The sequence below is a fragment of the Fringilla coelebs genome (genome assembly GCF_963513975.1).
Source record: "Fringilla coelebs genome assembly, chromosome: 1".
Taxonomy (NCBI): domain Eukaryota; kingdom Metazoa; phylum Chordata; class Aves; order Passeriformes; family Fringillidae; genus Fringilla; species Fringilla coelebs.
In genome coordinates this window covers 149,724,561-149,744,815 of record NC_140028.1, presented here as the reverse complement: position 1 = coordinate 149,744,815, position 20,255 = coordinate 149,724,561, and the positions used below count along the sequence as shown (strand labels likewise).

General features: G+C 41.1%; 1 protein-coding gene across 1 annotated transcript; it reads right to left on the bottom strand.

Annotated features, from left to right (window-relative positions):
- Positions 1-1,553: 1,553 nt before the first annotated feature.
- On the bottom strand, positions 1,554-19,879 carry AQP1 (aquaporin 1 (Colton blood group)). The gene is made up of 4 exons (XM_084207910.1): positions 19,379-19,879; positions 5,194-5,358; positions 4,999-5,079; positions 1,554-3,500 (listed from the first exon to the last, which is right to left on the bottom strand). The coding sequence occupies exons 1-4, from the start codon at positions 19,766-19,768 to the stop codon at positions 3,321-3,323; spliced, it is 816 nt and encodes a 271-aa protein (XP_084064036.1). The 5' UTR covers positions 19,769-19,879; the 3' UTR covers positions 1,554-3,320.
- Positions 19,880-20,255: the final 376 nt, after the last annotated feature.

Here is a 20,255-nt window from a genome sequence, read left to right as displayed (position 1 = left end):
CATCCCAGCTTCAGCCCCTGCAGTCCCACCCTGCTTGTTTTTCTCTCTCCAGCCCACGGGGTTTGTGCTCCTGGCCTGAGATTTGGCTCATTTGTCCTTGGTGCCCAGCTGGAGCAGGAATTGTGCACAGAGCTCACCATGCCCTGATGTGAAGCTCAGACCCACACACTAAAGCAGCACAGAATCTGAAAAATATAAAAGCTAAACCTGAGGCATCACTAGGATTCTATGGCCTTTTCCTGTCAGAATGTGTGATAAACAGAGGTTTCACCAGGGCACAGACAGCCCCCATCAGTCCGTGGATCAGGAGCTCTCAGTGCAGACATCCCAGGAGCTGGTTGAACAGTGTCCCAGGCTTGCTTTGTCAGGGACATTTTGTCGAGTTTCTGGGCAATCACCTTTTCCCACTTGACATTCGTTAGCAGTTTCAATACTTCTGCTTCATGCTTTTAATTCCTTTGCTGGGTATGTTTCAACTATTTTAATGAGCCCATGATAAGTTTGAAGGGTTCTTGTCTAGCACAAAGCAAAACCATTTGTGCCAGGAGTGGGAGCACCATTAGCAGCCAAAGCCTGAATCCCTGCTCTCAGTTCAGGGTCTAAGTGCTGCAAAAGCACTTTAAAATACACATTAAGCTTCTCCTTCTTTAAGCAGAATGGAGGGGTTTAAGCCTGGAATTCACCTTAAATACTTTTTTTTTCTTATGAGTTTTACTGTAAATTGTTTAAACATTGTCACTATGATTACAAGGTCTAGTGGAAATAGGCCCTGCCCACAGTAGTGGATTGGAATTAGATGATTTTAAAAGTCCCTTCCAACACAAAACTTTCAATGATTTCTGTGATTCTACGAAATACACAAACAAATCACAGTTCATTTACTTTGATTTGCTTGGGGGTTTTTTGTTTGCTTCTTCACTAGTGAAACAATTGTTGTACGTCTTTAATGTATTTTATTTCTTACTTTAATGATCATAAGCTAGAGCAGCTAATATGGTGCAGTCCTATTACAACCCAAATGGACAGAGAGTGGTTTTATCTTCACAGTTTTGGACTTTGAAGCATAAAGAAATGAGCCAAGACCTTTGCAAGGCGTAGGCTAAGGAACAAATTGCAAATTTCACATTTTCTGCACCATTAACTCTTAAATTACCTCAAACTTGTCAAAATAAACTATTTACTGTGAGTGAGTTCTTCAGCTGTTCTGGCTCCCTCCCTGGCTCACAGATTCTGTAAGGTAAAAAAGGGTTAGTTTGGAGTCAATGGAGGCACTGGGATAACAGCAGATAAAATTGGAAAGATATCCTAGAAAGTGGTACAAGATCCTGGCTCTCTGCTTCATTTCTAGGGACAATTTGGAAGCGTTCACTTCCAGTTGAGGGTCTGCTTTGCCTGCCATAAAAACAAAAAACATTCCTTTCCCTAAAGGGCAGCATCAAGTGAAGAATGGAAAAGTAGAAATTGGCACAGTCTTACAGGTGGGCACCTGAAAAATGGTGCAGAAAATTAAATTGCATTACATGACAAATTAAAAATGAAGAATCATGAACTGATTTTGTTAGCACAACTGATTTTGTTTATTTTTAAACCACCCCAAAATCCAATCATGCTCTATGTACATAGGCAATACATGGGATAGCACACCAAATGTAGACAAGAAAGATAAAATATATTCTGGTTTATTTTGCTGGTGATTTTCATTTTTTTTCTTTTTTCGTTGTCCATCTGTTCAAGTTGATGAAATGATCCAACCTATACATATTCCTATGCCAATCCTACCTCACCTCCCAATCCCACCCTGCATCTCAGAGAGTAGAATCCATCCCATTACCTCTGGGGGGTTTTGCTGAATGCTGGAATGTGCTGATTTTCTGTCAGTTCCTCTGGGCCTTATTTCTTATAGAAAATTTTTAGTGCAGAACAAGCATGTCAGCACGTGTCTGTTTGAACTATATTCTATAGTTAGTAGGTAAGACCAGCTAATGCTTTGGGTTACTCAGGAAATCATAAGTAGCACACACACACACAAATTTAAACAGAAAATAATCTTCCACGTCATTTAGAGTGTTAATTTTCTTTCTCATTTCCAGTGTAGTTTATTTCGCTAAGCACTGCTGCAATTCTTTCCACTTGTCTTTATGCTCTTATTTTCTTACAAAACAGTACACTAGGCTTTCTGTATAAAACATATATATAAACATTTATATATATATATATATATATATATATAAAAAACAAAGCAACCACCCCCAAAATGGACTTACAGGTATGTGTTTATCCTCAATAGAAAATATACCATGTGTTCATCTGTTTGTGGTCCCTGAATGTCACAGCGCTGGCTATTGGGATAGGGTCACAGAGAAAGGGGACTTCTTTTCTCCTTGTTTTGCTTTCAATCACATGATAAATTTTCACAAGGTGAACAAAAGCAGAGTAGTCACAGGAACCATCAGATCCTGTTTACACACTGGCACCATGTAGCTCTTGTTGCCATTGTTGCTACTCTCCAATTTGAATTCTAGTTATTGCTTCCCAGGAATTAATATATCTATTTTTTTTTTTTGTCACACAGGTTCTTACCTCACAAGCATTCAGGGAGAATGAAACATGGAAAGTCTGAAAGACCCTCTGACTCTGGAAATTCTTACTCTGCCTAACTTTTCTGGCCCTCTTTCTCAAAGATGATCAATCATTTAGGAAATGATGGGTAATTTTACATAGCAACTAATATTTATTAACCTTTCCTTCCCAAAGATGCTTTTGGAGGCTGATTTGAGACTGGTTTTTTTTTCCCATTCATTGCTGGCATTAGATGCCAGCCTTGCATTTTTTGTATAAATACTGTTTTTTCAAGTGTAAGGCCTCTGTTATTGGTACAGATGATTTTCTGTCCTCAATATCTATTCTTTCAGGAAACAAACTAGTCATTGGAACTATTTATCATTACTGAGTGATGTGGTGGGAGAACCCCCCCATGCTAAATACACCTCAAAATTGGGTGGTACCAAGGGAAGGGTTAAACTTCAGCTCTATTTATTTAGGTCATGCAAAGGTGACCTAAATAAACTTCACCCCATTTTGTTTAGGTCATGACTTCTCAACCTAAAGACCCTGTAATTGAAAAACCCCAGATATAAAAAAAGCTATTAGGATTGGGGGCAAAAAAAAATAAAAAAAAGAAAACTGTATTGAGTTAAAAAAACAAAGTACGGCTTGCTGGTTTACAAAGAGTCTATAACACTGATAAAATCTTCGGAAACCAATGTGCTGCTTTTTTTTTTTTTTTCTGCTTTTTTTTCCCCCTCTCTCCATGCCCTTCTTTATTTTGGCTTCATTTCAACCCGGGAGTTCATATCATCCCCTTCCAGGTCATACTCTTCTACTTGGCCACTGGTCCACACCTTCATGCGGTCGGTGAGGTCGCTGGTTCTGGGCGCCAGGATGAAGTCGTAAATCAGGGCAGCACTTGCTCCTCCAATGATTGGGCCAACCCAGAAAATCTGGAATACAAATCCAAGCCATTGCATCAGGTATTTCTGCATTTGAAGCTCCTCTGAGTGAGGATTGTCACAGTGAAATTTGCAGCCCGTTCACCTGAATGTTTACTTAACCACGTGGCATAAAACCAGGAATTTGTCATCATGAGTTGGTGGTAGACCCAGAGGTGAATAATTGTGATTATATTATCAATTTGTGATATTTAAAATCAGTTGCCTGCTGCTAAAACATCTCTGCTACTCCAGATAGAGTTGGCAGGGGAGCATAATCTCTAAAACAACAGGGCATTAGTTTCCATTCTCCTATTAAATTCCAGTGATAGGTGAATTTGAAAGTAATTCTTAACGAAGACTTAATTAGGGGCTTAATTTGCCCCCAGATGCTGCTTAGCTGGTGATATTGCTGTGATTGAACTGGCCTGACCACTTAAGAAAATTAAAATTTAGAAGGAGTGGTAATAAAAGGATTTTGGTAGACAAGTTGATTTTGTTAGAAATAACAAGATATTGAAGACTTTGCAGGGCCAAAGCACTACTGAGCCTGGAAACTCTTTCTTTTATTCAGAAATATCAGTAGTTTAACACAAATTATTGCATCTTCTTCTTTATCTACAAAGGATAGTAATTTTCCTATTAAATTCTGAAAATATCAGCTCCTCACTTAGTTACTTCCCTTTAGTGTCCTAATAATAATGTCCAAGTGGCAGACACTGCCAAAATTTCCCCAGGGTCCTCCTTTTATGTTTTACTCTTTAGATGAAAATGGAATCTGCATCCAAAATTTTCACAACCCCATTGTATTACCACTAAATTTCCACCTGTGCCTATGAAACTGGCTGCCAAAATCATGAGTAGGAGAGTCGGAACAAGTCCCATTTTATATATTCAAGAACACATGTTCATTTGCAACTTTATATCAGCATTCTTTATTGAGCTTTGGTGAAATAAGTAAATTTTTGTGAAGAACCTCATTTTAACCACATTTAAACACAAGGAATAATCTAAAATTTATAGTGTTTCCAGAGCACTTATCCTTGAAAACACATAAGCAGACACTCAGCTTTAAGATGCTGAACATTTTATTAGCTGTTAAATATTGGACAATCAATTTCTGTTTATAAACATGCTTAAGAATATTTCTAAATTGGGTTTTACCAGATTAAGCAGTAGCACTTTACAAATTTAATTTAAACAATAAATACACAATTCAGGACTCTGTGTAACAAGGCTTAAACAATTAAAATGTTTGAAATAAATAAATATAAAGGGGAATAACCAGAGAAAACCTACTGTATTACTTTAAGTGCAGAGACTGAATGAGCCTGAGGACTTTTTGTTTGCCTGAGGGTGGTCAGGATTTAAAAGAGAATATTCTTTGTTAGATGAAATGGAAATGCCAACTCTCTGACTTAGTCCTAATGATAGGTGTTGAAATGTTTCTGATCTTGTAGGTTATGAGTTTTCAGAGCCTCTTGTGAGCAAACAAACTTACTCAACTTACCCAGTGATTTTCAAACTTGTTGGCGATGAGCGCTGAGCCAAAAGATCTGGCTGGGTTAATTCCACAGCCGGTGTAATCAATCTAGGAGGTGAAAAGAGAACCACAGGTGAGGCACAGATGAAGCTTCCCCATCATCTCACTGGCCCACCCCGAGGTGGGACGTGGCAGGTATAACCTCTGAGGGCTAAAACTTACAGCAAGAAGATGGCCCAAGGCAACGGAGAGACCGATGGCCAAGGGCGCCGATCCCGAGACGTCGTTCCTTCTCCGGTCTGTGGTGGCCAGGACACACAGCACCAGCTGGAAGGTGGCAATGATTTCAATCCCTAGCCCTTGGCCTGCATTGATTCCCTCTGAAAGCTGCATGGAGGCAAGAAGGAAAATGTTATTTCATATTCCTGCATGAGCTCAAGCAGTGTAACAAAGTTCTGCGGTATCTATTTCCTCAATATGAAGATGCAGACCTGCACATCCATTTCCCTCCTGGGGCTCCTTTTGCTTAACAGGGGGAAAAATAGGAAGAAATAGAAAAAAATTGAAGAGAAGTTAGTTTTGAAACACTCTCTGTTGTACTCAAACCTAGGCATAAGCAGCTTTATTTTATTTTTTTTGAGTGGTTGCTGCTTTCAGCGAAAGCGAACACAGCCACTGGGCACAGTGAGAGTGGAATTGATCGATGTGTGAGAAACAAACCAGCCAGAGAGACACCTTCAGCACAGTTTACTTTTCAGAAGTGAACTGTGGTGCCTTAGGACAGTCACTCGTTGCTTCAGAGACTTCCACATTAAGATATTAATGTTCCACCTAGGCTGTGAATTAATTGCCTGAAATTATGCCTCTAATGCCACAGGAAATACCCTGAGATTCCCACAGAGTTCATGGGGGACTAGTAGATGTGACAGAAGACCAAAAGTATGTAAACATCTCTAGATATTAATATTTAGTCAATGTATCTCTAATTTGCACAGATAATGGTGTAATCAGTGGAGATGAGATCCACTCACCTGATGAAATCAAGGGGATCATTTGAAAGCTCTGCCTTTTGTTTTTTAATATAGATCTCATTTGATTACAAAGAGCTTAGACACCTAACTCACAGCTGAAATACTTCTTGGTTCCTTAGACTCAAACTGAAGCTCATTTAACTTCTTTGGGATACATTTAAAAAAATCCCCACTTAAGGAATCCCAAGGGGCTAATGGGAGTGCTTCAATATCCTGCTGAAGTGGATTATCCAGAAAAACTGAAACTGCCAGGGATAAATATTCCAATGGAATTATTAGTCATGAAATCAGCGGAGTTTCTTGTAAATGCTGTAGAGCATATTGAAACCATGGTGATTCACATAAATGGACATTACAGAGCAGAAATGCTGTCATATTTCAGGAGTACTGCTAAAAAACTTGTGTCTTACAAGAAACCATGGAGGTAAATCATTTGATGTAAAAACAAGTTTTGAGTTCTGCTTTTAATTGCTGTATCCAATGGTGTCTCCATTAAATCAAGGCAAGTGTGTTACTGAGCTGAAGAACTTGATGTTAAGCAGAAATAACTCACTTGCATGGATGGGATGAAACATGAGCTTGGCCACAGGCCAGAGAACTGAGAATGTGACTCAGAGTAGGAAGCAAACTCTGCAAAACTTATATTAATTTGTGCTATCAGTGGGTTATCACATCTGTCAGAGCCCCTGCATTAAAAACTGCTGGGTCATTCATGGCAAAAATCCATAATTAAATGTTATTGTGACCTGTCCAGAACAATGAAACCACGGGAAATCCTGCTGTTAATCTGATTTTGTGGTTTATGCCCTAATTTCCCCAAAGCTAATATTTGAAAAACCTTAAAACTTCTAGATGGTTAACTGAACTATTTCACTTTCCACAGGCGCTGCTCACATTTCTTGTTTCTTCTCTGTAACAAAGTTTAATATTAAATTCCTAAGCAATGAAAAAAAGTCATTTGAGACTTTTGTCAGCATAAATCTGATTTTTAAGTCCTGCTATTCTGAAACACTAATAATATGTTTTTATAGCTTGTTCTTTAACATGCAGGAGTGATATCCTCTGAGCTGGAAGTAGTTTGTCCACAAATAGAAGGAAATTCTGGTTGAAAGGATGGGTATTTTGGTTCCTTCAGCATCCACAGAGTAGAAACTGTAATCCATTGATAAAACCATCATCATTATTAGGACTTACACGTGAGAAGTGTGAGTCTGACATAAATGCATCCAGATAAGATGCACTGAAAATTGCAGAATCTAGAAATTCATGCCTGATATCTCTGGATTAATATTCTATTGCTTTTGTAAGTTTTAAAAATAAACACTTTTTTTTCATTGTAGAAACTGTTGGATTTTTGTCTCTCAACAAATTAGGTTTCCAGTGCATTTCCTTGTATCAAGACCAATTTAAGAATCTGGATTATATACCCTCTGGAAAATCTTATCTCACATTTGGAAGGCCAAATGGCCTAACTTAAAAGCCAGGTAGCAAATAAGTGACTGATGTGCACATACCCAAAAGCAGATAAGAAAGCAAATTCTTTTCCATCCTAATGCAACCCTAGAGAACCCAGAGCTGATGTCGGACCCATCAACGTTAGCACTTGACAAAGCCTTGACATTTTAAAATATTAAACACTGGCCAGCCATTGGGCTTTCCCTTCACTTGAAGGGCTTCTATAAAAGACAATAAGAGCAAAATTATTCTTTAAAAACCTGTGATAATCCTTATCTTCGAGAGGCGGAAATCATATTCTTCCTTTCCCTCCAGGAAAAAAACATCCTACAGCTGACGTGACTTGAGGTCATTCTCCCTGCTAATCAACACTTATTGATGGGCTGTGTGGAATCAAAGAAAACCTGGAAATATCATAGGAAACCTTTTGCTTTCCTCCAGCCGTGTAATTTTACACAGCCTGCCAGAAACATTAAGATTCTACTGTGAGAGCAAGGACTCTGGGCCACGCTCCAAAATGGGACAAACCCAGGCAAACCTTGGATGTCCTGCTGGGCCCTGTGGATCTGCAGTGTGTAAGTGTAGGATAACAGAATATTTATTTACCTCCTTATCAAAGGTAAATTATCACTGCAGCAGCAGCTTGGGCCATCCATGGTACATATGGAACAGCACCAGTGTTCACCATCCCAAGCACATCCCAGAAAAGCTTTAGAAAGGGAACAGGAAGGTACATTCCCTTCTGTCAAGTTAAAATGTACATGTGAATGTTTATATTTATATTTATAGCATTTATATTTATTTTTATTTTTACAGTATAGTTATATTATGTTTATATTTCTATTATTTATATTTCTAGTTCTATCATCCTCATTCACAGAGGATTTGAAAATCTTACCCAGGTAACATTTTGCATCATTTGAATGTGCTGGTTTAAGCTCTTGACAGAACCAGGGAGACACAACCAACATGGGTTTGTCATCCTTTTCTCATATTTTCTGTATGTTATTCAGGTTTATGAGGAAAGTTTGAACTTTTGTGGAAGATTTTGTAGAATATCAGACTCCAGAAGCTTCAGTGTTGTCTGAAGCTTAATCTGAATTTAGTAGGAAGCAGTATCACACATTAGAGACCCGATAAAATGTTCTTAACCTCTGCCATTCTGCTGCTGAGAATATCCAAAATACAAGGTGACCACTATCTCTGCTTCCTAAACAGACAAAATAATGCCTTGAAATGAGACACAGCCACTTCTAGTGCAGTATTGGGCTGAAGAGGACCCTTTCCAGTGACCTGTACCCACACTGCAATGACTTTTTCCATGCACTGGTACCTCTTACCAGTGATCACAGGGTTTGTGGGCTAACACTGCATCTGTCCTTGATGCATCTGTTGGGAAACCTTTGACATCTTCTCTTTGCAGTCCAATAATCCTCATTAAGGTAACAGAAAAATTGTCAGAGGGCAGAGAACAGCAGAGCAACCCCCTGAGCTTTTCAGCCTTCAGACCTGAGATACCTGAGGAGTGGATTCAATGCTTTAAGGAACCAAACATGCTCTAAGGGGTTAAATGAAACACACAAGCCCATAAACATCTCCAAGGGAGTCTACATTGACTTCTTTTCCTTTTCCTTCGCATGAATAATTCCACTAAACGTCATTTCTAATGTCAGTGTTTTGACAGCAGAAGCGCCAGAAACACACATAAGAAATGGGCTGAATCACTGGCAAGATGTGAGAGTTGTCTGTGCACACATTTTCTGATCAGCTGAATCAATCTTGGCTGCATCAGCTTGCTGTGAGTAATTCCCCCTCAACCTCACAGCTCCCAGACAAGAAGCAGAACGTGTAGACACCCCAAGGGAGGTGCATCCTCCTGTGACCTGAATTCCACCATTTCCACCCTTAACAATCCCATGATTAATATTTTTTCCCCTCAGTTCACTGTGAATCTGAACAAGGTCATGGAATAAAAATCTACCAGAACCCAGTAAATGTACAGAAGTCACATCTTATGCAGAAAACTCCTGAGATGTGCCTGATTGGAAACTAAGGAAGCACTGAAGGCACAGTGGCTCAAGAGACATTTAAATGAGGAATGTTAAAGCCCAAAGAACATTATCTAGACATGAACATGAGAGCAATTAGTTGAGAGGAACACCTGCTTTATGTCTTAGGAAATGGGCAGTGGCCACATCACTTCCAGCTCTCCATACCATCACACAGGAGATGGGAATTAGGAAATTTGTTTCCCAAAAGCGCCCTTAACTGCCATGTTTAGCTGACTGCCTCCCACAGCAATCATTTGGGCAAATTAATGGTATGTTTTCTTTCCTTTTGAATTTTTTTTTAATTTTTTTTTTTTTTTAGGACAGGATATTTATGAGTTGTCCGCCTTCGGAAGAGAAGCGGGGACAGGAAATTAAACTGGCCCAAGGTAAACCCCACTGTGTACTTCTCTAGTGGCTTCATATTTTTCTCATTACCAGTGAAAGTATATCAAGTTCAAACCTGTTTCCCGTTAGATGGATAAGACACTTTGTTATGCAAGGTGGTTCCATCACGTGGGATGGGCTGAGCTCCATCTCATCCAACAGATCCTCAGCCCTGGATTGGAGCTTCCAGGGCCCAGCTTCCTTTCATATAACAGGGATTAGTTTCTCATTGTTCCAGAAAAAAAAAAAAAAAAAAAAGGAAAAAAAAAGAGGCCTCTGGTATTGCAGAAGTCTGTTTTTTAATAGGGGAATGTCAGCTTTCCCCATTCTTATGAAACACCAGAGCAAGCCCTGCCTGCTGGTGTGGTTTTGAGGGAGAAAATTTAAGCCACAGCATTTTAAAGGTTGGGACTTCTCTTCTTTTCATATGCTCACCATCCTACCTAAATGATTACCTTTTCTTTACCTTGTCAGAAATTTTTCTTAAAATTTGCATTTTATTCAAGTAAATTCTTGCTGTCTTACAGCATTTTTTTCTTATAGCCTAAAATTTCCCTTCTTTGATTTTCCTTCTTTTACTGAATAAGGAAGACTCTTCACAATAGTTTAGATGGTTCATTCTCTCTTCATCCCCCATTCTTTTGAAATATTAATCATTCTTTTTTATGCCAACTGCTATCATTGAAGTGTTTGGCTGGCAAAGTTCTTTAATGGGATGTTCTACAAAGGTAATCTCAGGAATTCACCTCCCTATTTCCCTCCAAACCACATCCCACTGTCTTGCCTGTCATTTTATTTGACTTTTCTCACTCTTTCAGCTCCAGCTTTGTCATGAAAAGAACTTGATGATTTCCATATTGATAACATACTTTTATTCTCCTGGAAGTCTATCCCACATCTCCATAGCTATAAACCTTAAGTGATAGTCAGAATTGATTCAGAAATTCATCCCTGGCTGTTTGACTGCAGCTATTCACTTCTGCCCTTGCTATTTAACAGTATCAGTGTGAAATGGATGTTTCTGTACCCATTAACTGAGTATTAGGGATTCAGGGAGTGCAAAATCTCATTTCTTTAGTAAGGAGAGACAGGCAAAGATCTAAAGAGTTTCACTTAAAATTATACGACTGGAGGACTCAGAAGCTACTTATAAATTAGCTTTGGATTGTATCCTACATCAACAATGGAAGCATTCAGCAGAACCTGGGGACAAAACACATTGTCCTCTGCTAGATTATCCTTCCTATAAATACAGCCTTAAGAGCTCTAAAGGGGACTCATTCAATTCCCAAAGCAGAAATCATATTTTCCGTTCCTTAGGCAGCAGACACCCTCCAGGAACGAGACTCAGCTCCCTCCTCCCACCCTCTGCAGGCTGAGGAGAAATTATCCAGGGCTTTGTGTTTTAGTGCCATGGAGAGAAAGAGGGGAGAATGATTATTATATTAAACCAGAGCACATAAAATTTGTATGTCAGACCAAGACAGGCTGTAAAAGTTCCTCTACAGGACTTGTTTTTAGCACAGCTGGTCAGACACAGACAATTTTTTTAATTTACACTTTTATTTTTTTGATGTGCCCCTGGGAAAGTTGCTTGGGATAAACTTTTTTTTTTTTTTTTTTTGGTTAAATGTTGCTGCTGAGAAATAAACAACTTCTATTCAGAGGATGAGGAATTGTGAGGTTTTATAATTTTTTTTATTTACCCAGCCAAACCATAGCAAATAGTTAATTTTCTGTAATAGCTGAAACACTCATTTGTACCACAGAGCTGTTTATAATCTCCTCTATTACCAGCCCAGAAAGAGATAGTATTTCAGTGGGGGATTTTGGGCATATCTGAATTTTGAGCCAAATAGAATCATCTTTTTTATGTTGTTACTTGAATAACACCTGGATTTGCACAAACCTCACTGTATGGTTGTTGGGAATTCCACCAAAGTAATATTCATTTTATATTTTTAGACAAACTCCAGAAAATCTGTGAAATTCTCAAAATGTATGAGCCATAAATAAGCACTGCACACTTGGCATTTCCATGGGTTTAAAAACCAGCTCTGAGCCTGTGCAACTCATTTCAGGAATTAGAGGAACAATTCCAGCTCCTTCATTTCTCCACTAACAAAGGAATGAAAAGGGGCCAAACCTGACCTTACCCATTCCACACTCATCAGTGCCCTCAGGAGGAGCTGAGTGTGTAAATGTGCAAGGAAACGTGCTACATTTCTGCTCTGAAAGCCTTCACTGACTCCACTTGGCACAGAATTAGCCTGGAAAAGTTGAGTTTTCTGTGACACCTCCCAGTGGTTCCTAGAGAGGGGATGCACAGGACTCATCCAGGGAAGCGCACAGAGGATTTCTTTACTCCTTTCCAGTCTAGAGTTGTGCCTTGCAGAGCTCTCAGGCCACATTTTCGCCCTCCTGCTGTTTATAGTTTCCTCCAGGACGCCTGTCAGACCCTGTATATTTGATTTAACAGGTTGACATTGTGCCTCAGCCTCAGATCTCCCCAGTTCAACGGAGCTGCAGCAGTCAAACACCAGCACTGGCTCTGGATGCCAGGAAAATCAGCATTTTCCCATCAGTTACACATTAATAAATACTCAGGGCTCAGAATGTTCCCAGCCAGGCCAGGAAAACCTCCAGGAGACAATTGTGGTACCAGGTAAACTGTACTGTGTTATTGGATTCTCTCCATTAAGCTGGAGAATGGACAAATAAGCAAAAATGTACTACTGCCCTAAAGAAAACAGGCAATTTCCTCTGGAGACAAACAGGAAATTTTTCAGGGGCTATCTTTTCTTCTTTTAGTACTTGTGATATGCTTTAAAAATGCTTCACTTAAAAATATCTCTACAGATAGTGATAGCTTTTAGGATTCTCTGGTTAAAGAAATGTTATTCTCAGCTCCCTAAAGGTTTACATTAACTGCTAAAACCCATGAGCCCTGCTACAAAAACCACAATTTTTTTTTTCTTACTGTTGTACCAATTTAACCAGATTTAATCCATAATATTAATTCTCTTGCTGTGGACATTTCCATTTGTTCTCAGGCTGTGGTCCTTGCCATGTCAGATCTTGGTTCAACACCCACACCTATTATCAGATTTTTTTAAGGTTTCCAATTAATTTAAATTAAAAATTGAAATTTGGGTTTATCTCATCTGAAGAATACTTCTGTCCATCTGTCTCTGGTGTGTGAGTGTATTTGGGGGTGTGCAAACACATAACACACAAAATATACACAGAACACCCAAATATATTTGGCGTAATCACAGAACTCTGTGGAAAGGAAACCAAATTTAACAGTTTATTGACCACTCAGGAAAGGTGGTGGCAAAATGAATTTTACTTAAATTCTACTTAGTTAGACAGTTGATCTAACACAGAAAAAAAATCATTTTCTGAAAATCCCACTCCACTTGTATTACAATATTAACTACCAAATTAATAATGTTTTTAGATCTATGGCAACTCATTGTTTTAAACAATTTGAAACAGCAATTTCCACCATTTCTATGTAGAAATAAATGAAGAGAACCTTTAGTTTGAGGCCTGCAGAGCATTTTCCAAATGCTCATCCTTGGATCCACTGGCACAAAACCCACTTTGATCTCCTCTGTTCTAGCTCCAAAGGACAGGGTGCAGGAGGATGAGCACCAGGGGCCTCTCCTTGCCCCAGCAGAGACTGTGCTGCTGCATCCCTCCGTGCTCCCTGCCAAAATCCCGGGATACGGCTCTATTATTGGAGAGGCGCTAAGCAAATCTTCTTGGAAATGAAAATCAGATAAAAAGCTCTGAGATCTGAGATAAGGATTAGAGCCACAACCCCAAATTCTCTGGGGAATGGGTGATAACCATCAGGTTTACATCTCAGCCCAGATGTTTCTGCTGTCACTGTGTGAACTCATTAAAAAGAGGCCGGGGCCGTGGCCAGTTTTGAGCAGGTGTCTTTCCTGTGTCCCACCTGCCCTGCCTGGGGCCTCTCAGTACAATGCTGGCAAGCCTTAAAAGCCCTCTGCTGCAACAACTGACAGTGAACAATGAGCTATTGTTGTGACAGTCTTTGTTAAGGAATAAAAATCCCAGATCGATGTCATGTACCGGAACCATTTTGCTCGTTTTAATAATGCAGCAGCTTTTTGTCCCTTGTGAATGTTGGAGTCCTCAAGCATGCAGAAGCAAGGTTGGCAGTAGAAGCATAATCTGGATCAAAAACATGCAAGGCAGAGACAGGGAGAACAAAGCTCCTCATTGCCCTAGACTTGAGAAAGGCACAAAATATTATCTGCATTGAAAAAAAAAAATAATCCATTGAAAAAAGGATTTTTCAATAAGCACTAAAGGTCAGGATCTCAGCTGCATGTCTCGTCCATCCAGCAGCACCTCTGGAGCTGCAATTTTCCACAGTGACTCAGAGGAAAAGCAGCATCACTTACTCAATTGTCCCCTCACACTGTCAAGCTCTCAGTTTATTTTGGATGTTCTTCCAACTGGAGCCGGCTTTGTTTAATTGGAGGTTGGAGAACGGGCTCGTAGGGCGCGGGCATGAGGAGCCAGGGAAATCACAAGGCAAACACTGAGTCACCCAGGGCAACCAGGCAAGTGCTGCTCCCCATGGTGAGAAGGCCACTGGTGTGGACCAAATGTGGGGAGCGTGGGATTCCCCACGGGAATCCCCTCCGAGACAAGTTTCTAAAGGATGGGAAGCATCCAGTAGGGAATATCACGATAAACACTTCAGTGCTGGCCCACAAACACCAGCAAAAGGTGTGGCAGGTCTCAACTACACGAAAGGGAATTCCCAGTGCTGGTGCAACATTATGTTTACACTGGAAATGCAAATTGGGAATTTGTTGGGAGAAAATTCAGCAGCATGGATGCCCTAGAGATGAGATATCTGCAGACAATAAGGATTGACGTATCTTATCACATCCTATGCTCCATTCTCCTGGAGACAAAAGATTGTTCATCTTCCCCAGGCAGCAGAATAAGACTGGAGCCTGTAGACAGTAAAGGAAAGAAAACCTAAAAATCTCCAGCATTGAGGTTCCAAGTTGCTCTGATGCTGCTGGAGCACAATCCAGCTAAGTGGGAGTAGTTATGGAAAGAGGACTCATTCCCATCCCTGGAAGTGTCCAAGGCCAGGTTGGAGGGGGCTTGGAGCAACCTGGGGCAGTGAAAGGTGTCCCTGCCCAAGGCAGAGGGTTGGATCTTTAGGGTCTCTTCCAACCCAAACCATCCCATGGTTCTGTGGTCCTGTGGTGTGCCTTTGGTGAGGTTGGAAGAAGCTCAAAGCAGCAGATAATGGCCTGGCATGAGGAGGCAAAGACAGCAAAGGCCTCCTTTTTCCCTGCCCTTGAGAAATCTAGAGCTGGACACGGGGTGTTTATCCCCAAAGGACACGGCACCCTCGTGTGCACCAACTCTGCCAGGGCTGATCCTGACTTGGGCAGCCCCAGGGAGCAGCACAGACACAGCCAGGCACAGCAGAAATCCAAAGGGGTTCCAGCAACAAGTAACTCTCCACGCCTCAGGAATAGCATCCATATGAATATACACCTGTCTTAAAATGACCTCTGCATCCACTGACCACAGATCTCCTCTGGCTTTTCCACAGAGCTCCTTAGTTACACAAACAACATTTATCAGTCCACTGGGTGTTTTCTGAACCCAAGCCCTCCTATTTGTTATTCTTGGTTGTTTTTCTTTTCCCTTTATCTACCCGAGCAATGTTACCTTCTGTTTTTCTTGCCTACAATTTTTGATCCACTTATAACTTTTAAAATAATATCTTTCATCATAAACTTGAAGGAAGAGTTTTTAAATTGTTTCCAAATTATAGCCCCAAGAGTTTGGGGACACATTTCCTGGCACTCTCATTACTATGCCAAAATACAGAAAACTATGAAATTGTGAAAATTGTGAAGTGGTGTCTGCACTTGTCACAAAATTCTAATTATTTATATATACCTATATATTTAGCTCAGGTTATTTTATATATAGATCTACAGATAGATGGATAGACAAATAGATATACAAATATGAAATAACCTGAGCTAAAGAAATTTTCTGACCATGTTTTTAAAAGTTTGCTAAAAGTTCTCCAGATAAACATTGTTTAACAGCAAATATTGTGTTACTTGACAGCACAGAAGTCTCTTCTCTCCCCTCTTTCCTGCTTGAGCTCATTGTTGGTCATTAACTGTCCAACAAACTGAGTAGTTTGTTCCATTATCCAAACTCCAGATCTGTCCTCACCAGACAATAGCCAGCTCTGCTGGCAGATGAGTGCATTTGGATCTGCTATACTCTATTCTTACAGCTTTACCTAATGGAAATTTGTAATATGTAGTAATCCAACTTCTAAAAAAAAAATGCAAGATGATGTAAGGAAAAATATTTAAATTTTTAGAAGAGCAAACACACTGCATACTCCTCTTCCAGCTTCTCCAATTCTCAAAGTTTTACTTTGGAGCACAAGCCACTACTAAAATATATTGGAAGTTAAGTGTCTTAAAAGGATTCAGTAACCTAAATACATCTCTGAGCGTTGTCCAAAATGTCTTACTTGGGACCAGCCAAAGTAACTAAAAATACGTCTGTTGACTTAAGCAAAGCTTGGATCAAAATCCTAATGTGTGACTGGTTTGCTTGTCTTAGTGTAAACCAGGTCTTAATACTGAACATGTTAAAGGCACATCCTGCATTTTCATCCTCCCTTTTTCCTCCTCAGCCTTGCACTGTCCATGGCTGGGTTTTGTGCTTCATTGGATTGTGTTTCCTTTCTTCCCTTTGTGCAATGAGAAAGGCATGGATTTATCCCACTTAATTTTGGATTCTTAGCAGAGGCTTCCCAAACCTGGAGACTCAGCATGGCAAAGAGCAACTGGGTGTCTCTGGAAGCTACTCAACAGATCTGAAGGTTGAAGTGCCTCTCTTTGTCCCTCATTCTCTGTGGATTAGAGAGCAGCCCGTGGAAATGGGTTCTCAGCTTGGTCCCTCAGTGCAGGACCTGCAGCCAGGCAGGAGAAATCCAAGCTCAGGCATGCAACCCCACCCAGCATCCACTGGGAACACTGGATGGCCACTCACTCCGTTACACTGCCCCCACCGCATTTTTCCTTTAAAAAACACCTCTCCAAGAGCACAGCAGGGTCAGAGCAGAGGACAAAGCCACAAACATCCAGACCCTCTCCCCAAACAAGCAGCACTCTCTTTCTATTCCTTTTCTGAGCAGAGAATCCACACTTCCTTACCACAAGAAGGGCCAGAAGAGAGAGCAGCTGGCCAGGATGCCATCTCTGAGCCTCCCTTCCTTGTCCTCAGGTTAAAAACCATAACAGTACAACTCTGTGGTTTCCCCTTGCCAGCTATTTGCTGGAGGAGGCACCTTGGTGCTGTGGATTCAGGATGTGCCCCGCTGAGATCAGCCCTGCACGAGCACAGCCCCTCTGCTGCTGCTCCCCCCTGCCCTGGGCTCAGACCCACTTCCCCCTCAGCCCTCCCCTCCCCAGGCACTCCAGGCTTGTCACTGGGAAATGAATGGATTAGCTTTCCTTTCCTTTCCTCTCCAGCTCTCTCTCTCAAGGCAGAAAAACAGCTGCTGCCCTCCCTATCCCCAGGGGGGTCTCCCCACTGCTCCTCCAGCCAGAATATTTGTAAGTGGATGTGAAAAAGAAACAAATATCTGATTTTCCAATGACAAACAGTGAGACCAGAGCTTTTAGAAACTACATTCTGTTATTCCATTGCAAAGAAATTGCTGATCGATTTGTAAAATTTATATGACGGAGACTTAACCTTGCCTGGTGTTGCCTTTGTAGCTTGAGGAGTTCCTGACTGAGGAGCAAAAAGAACTTCACCCCCCTTCACAAATAGCCAGGTTTAGAGCTTTGGTCAGAGGAAGGAACCAGTCATCAGGATTTTATGGAAGCAAAAGGGAAAAACCAAGCTTAAGTGCTACCAAAACCAGACCTCCCGTATTTAATGGCAGTTGGACCTCTCGAGGAAACCACTTGGGCAGACACCCTGTCCCATGTGGTTGAGCTGTTCCCTCTGTCAGTGGTTTCAGAGGAAAAGATCACATATCACACTTGCAGCCAGAGCCTTCTGGAGTCAATAAAATTATTTGCTCTTCTTCCCCAAAATGTTTTGACTTAACCCATCAAAATTTCCAAAGCCTTGGCAGGATGGAATAGCTGCAGGCACCAGGAGAGAGGGAGGTGAGCAGCCAGCTCAGAGTAACACGAGGGTGGGTGATACTGAGCTGCCCAGGAATCACCATAACATCAGATTTTATTCTGTTTTGAAAACTTGACTCATGTTCTGAATTAACTGTAATGTCAAATTACAGTATGCAAAACCATCTTGCTGTTTTGCCTAAGTTATTTCAGAAGAGATGTTGCATTTGCAGTTTTATGTCCCAAATACCCTTGTGACTACAAATGGGCAGAGGATTTCAAATTAGCTCAATTTACAAACTGCAGTCAGGAATATTTTGAAAGAAAGAGGCCAAGGAAAATATGTAAAATACTTGTTCTTAAGAGATCAGGTCAAGTAAGTGACCAGAAGGAATTTCCATTTATAGCACTGTGCGTCCTGCAGTGGCTGCAGCGCTGCCTCTGACAGTGGGATGATTTCAAGTTTAGAAGTGTATTTATCCTTTTTTCTCTCCTATTATTCTGCAACAAAAACAGCAAAATGACATTTTGAAGAGGAGGAGTTGTGGCCAGGAAGTTTTTAGGCAGCGTGATGTGAGCATCTGGCTGGGAGAGAGCTGGAACCTGCACCCCAGTTACCTGTAGCTGCCTCACATTTTCCTCCAGTTTACACGTGAGAATTCAGGATTTATCCAATTTTTGCCCAGAAATGCACAGAAAGGGCAGCTGGGATTCTGCCAGGAGGATCTGAGCACTCTGCCTAATGCAACAGGTACTGCTCACACCTTTGGGGTTGGGATTTCTCCTCCTGCTCACACCTTTGGGGTTGGGATTTCTCCTGCTGCACACCTCTCTGCTCCCATGGGTTTTCACTGCAGCCACCACCAGTATACACAAACCATTAATTAAGTACTGAAAATTAATCACACTCACAGAAGCCAAAACAACACTGGTGTATGCACATTAATCAGCATGTCACCTTAGACACCCTCAGAACCACTGAAGGTCATAAAACTGTTAATGATTTCAGTGTTAAACTGGCATCAAAAGCCACCTTTCAGCAACTTGGGGGTACAAAACTGAACATAAGCAAAACTGATCACAACCAGAATGTCCTAAAGCTCCAAAATGAGGGTGGGGAGGAAGGACCATCCCTGTGACATCCTGGTTATCAGTCAGGACTGCATTCTCTCCTACAATAAAAAGTCAGGCTCTCCGAGGTCACCAGCACCAACAGAGCCCCCATATCTTTAGTAAATTACAGCTGCTACATTTCTACTCTAAAAAAAAGAAAATAAAGGAGGAATTCAAAGTTTATACTTACAGCATTAAGCCCCAGGGAGTTTTCTGAGAGAGAGGAGGTGACTCCTGAGAGAATGGCTGTAGCCACCACTGCCCCCAGGCACTGGGCGAGGATGTACATGAGCGCCTTGAAGATGCTGATCTGGCAGCTGAGCAGCAGCCCCAGGGTGACAGCTGGGTTCAGGTGTGCCCCACTGATGTGGCCCACGCTCTGAGCCATGGTAGCAATGGATAACCCAAAAGCCAGAGAAATCTTCACGTTGTCCTGAGGCTTCGTTGATGTTTTGTTGGCCACCATGGGGAAGTTGCAGCCCAGAGCTGAGCCAATGCTGATAAAAATGAAAAGGCTCATGGCCAGGAACTCAGCCACCACTGCCCTCCAGAATATTTTCTTTCTGAATTCACTAGCCATCTTTCCTCTTTCTCTTTCTCTCTCTCCCTTACTCACTTTCCCTTCTCCCTCTCTCCCTTCCTTTGCCTGATATTTTCCCTTTGAGGTCTGAAGAGAAATCTGGAGGAAAAATACAGTCCTTGGATTATTTATAGGGCTTTGGGTGGTCTGTAGGAGGGAAGGGGTGTTGCACAAAAGGAGGAAAGAACATCTACATAGATGCTGACTGCTAGATTGATGTAAGACACTGTTTGCCTGCCAAAGTTTTTTTCTTCCTTTTTTTTTTTTTTTTCTCTTCCCCTCCCTTAACGGCGTTCGATCTCTGCCGCCGTTTTTAAGAGGCTTTTTTAAACTCTTGGAAAAATCTTTAGGAGAGCCTTAGAAATTTCAGCCTCACTTCTTTAACTCCTGTGCCATCTTTCAGCGTGTGGACCGGGATGAAAGCTTTGATGGGATTTCTGTCTGGAGCTGAAACAGAAAGCAAAGTTATCAGTGCAGGCTGGTAAGT

Coding starts and splice junctions, on each gene's coding strand:
- AQP1 (XM_084207910.1), bottom strand. CDS start 19,768: ATGGCTAGTGAATTCAGAAAGAAAATATTCTGGAGGGCAGTGGTGGCT. Junction 5,359..19,378: donor ACTCCCTGGGGCTTAATGCT/GTAAGTATAAAC, acceptor GCCTCCATGCAG/CTTTCAGAGGGAATCAATGC. Junction 5,080..5,193: donor CCTTGGGCCATCTTCTTGCT/GTAAGTTTTAGC, acceptor TTCACCTCCTAG/ATTGATTACACCGGCTGTGG.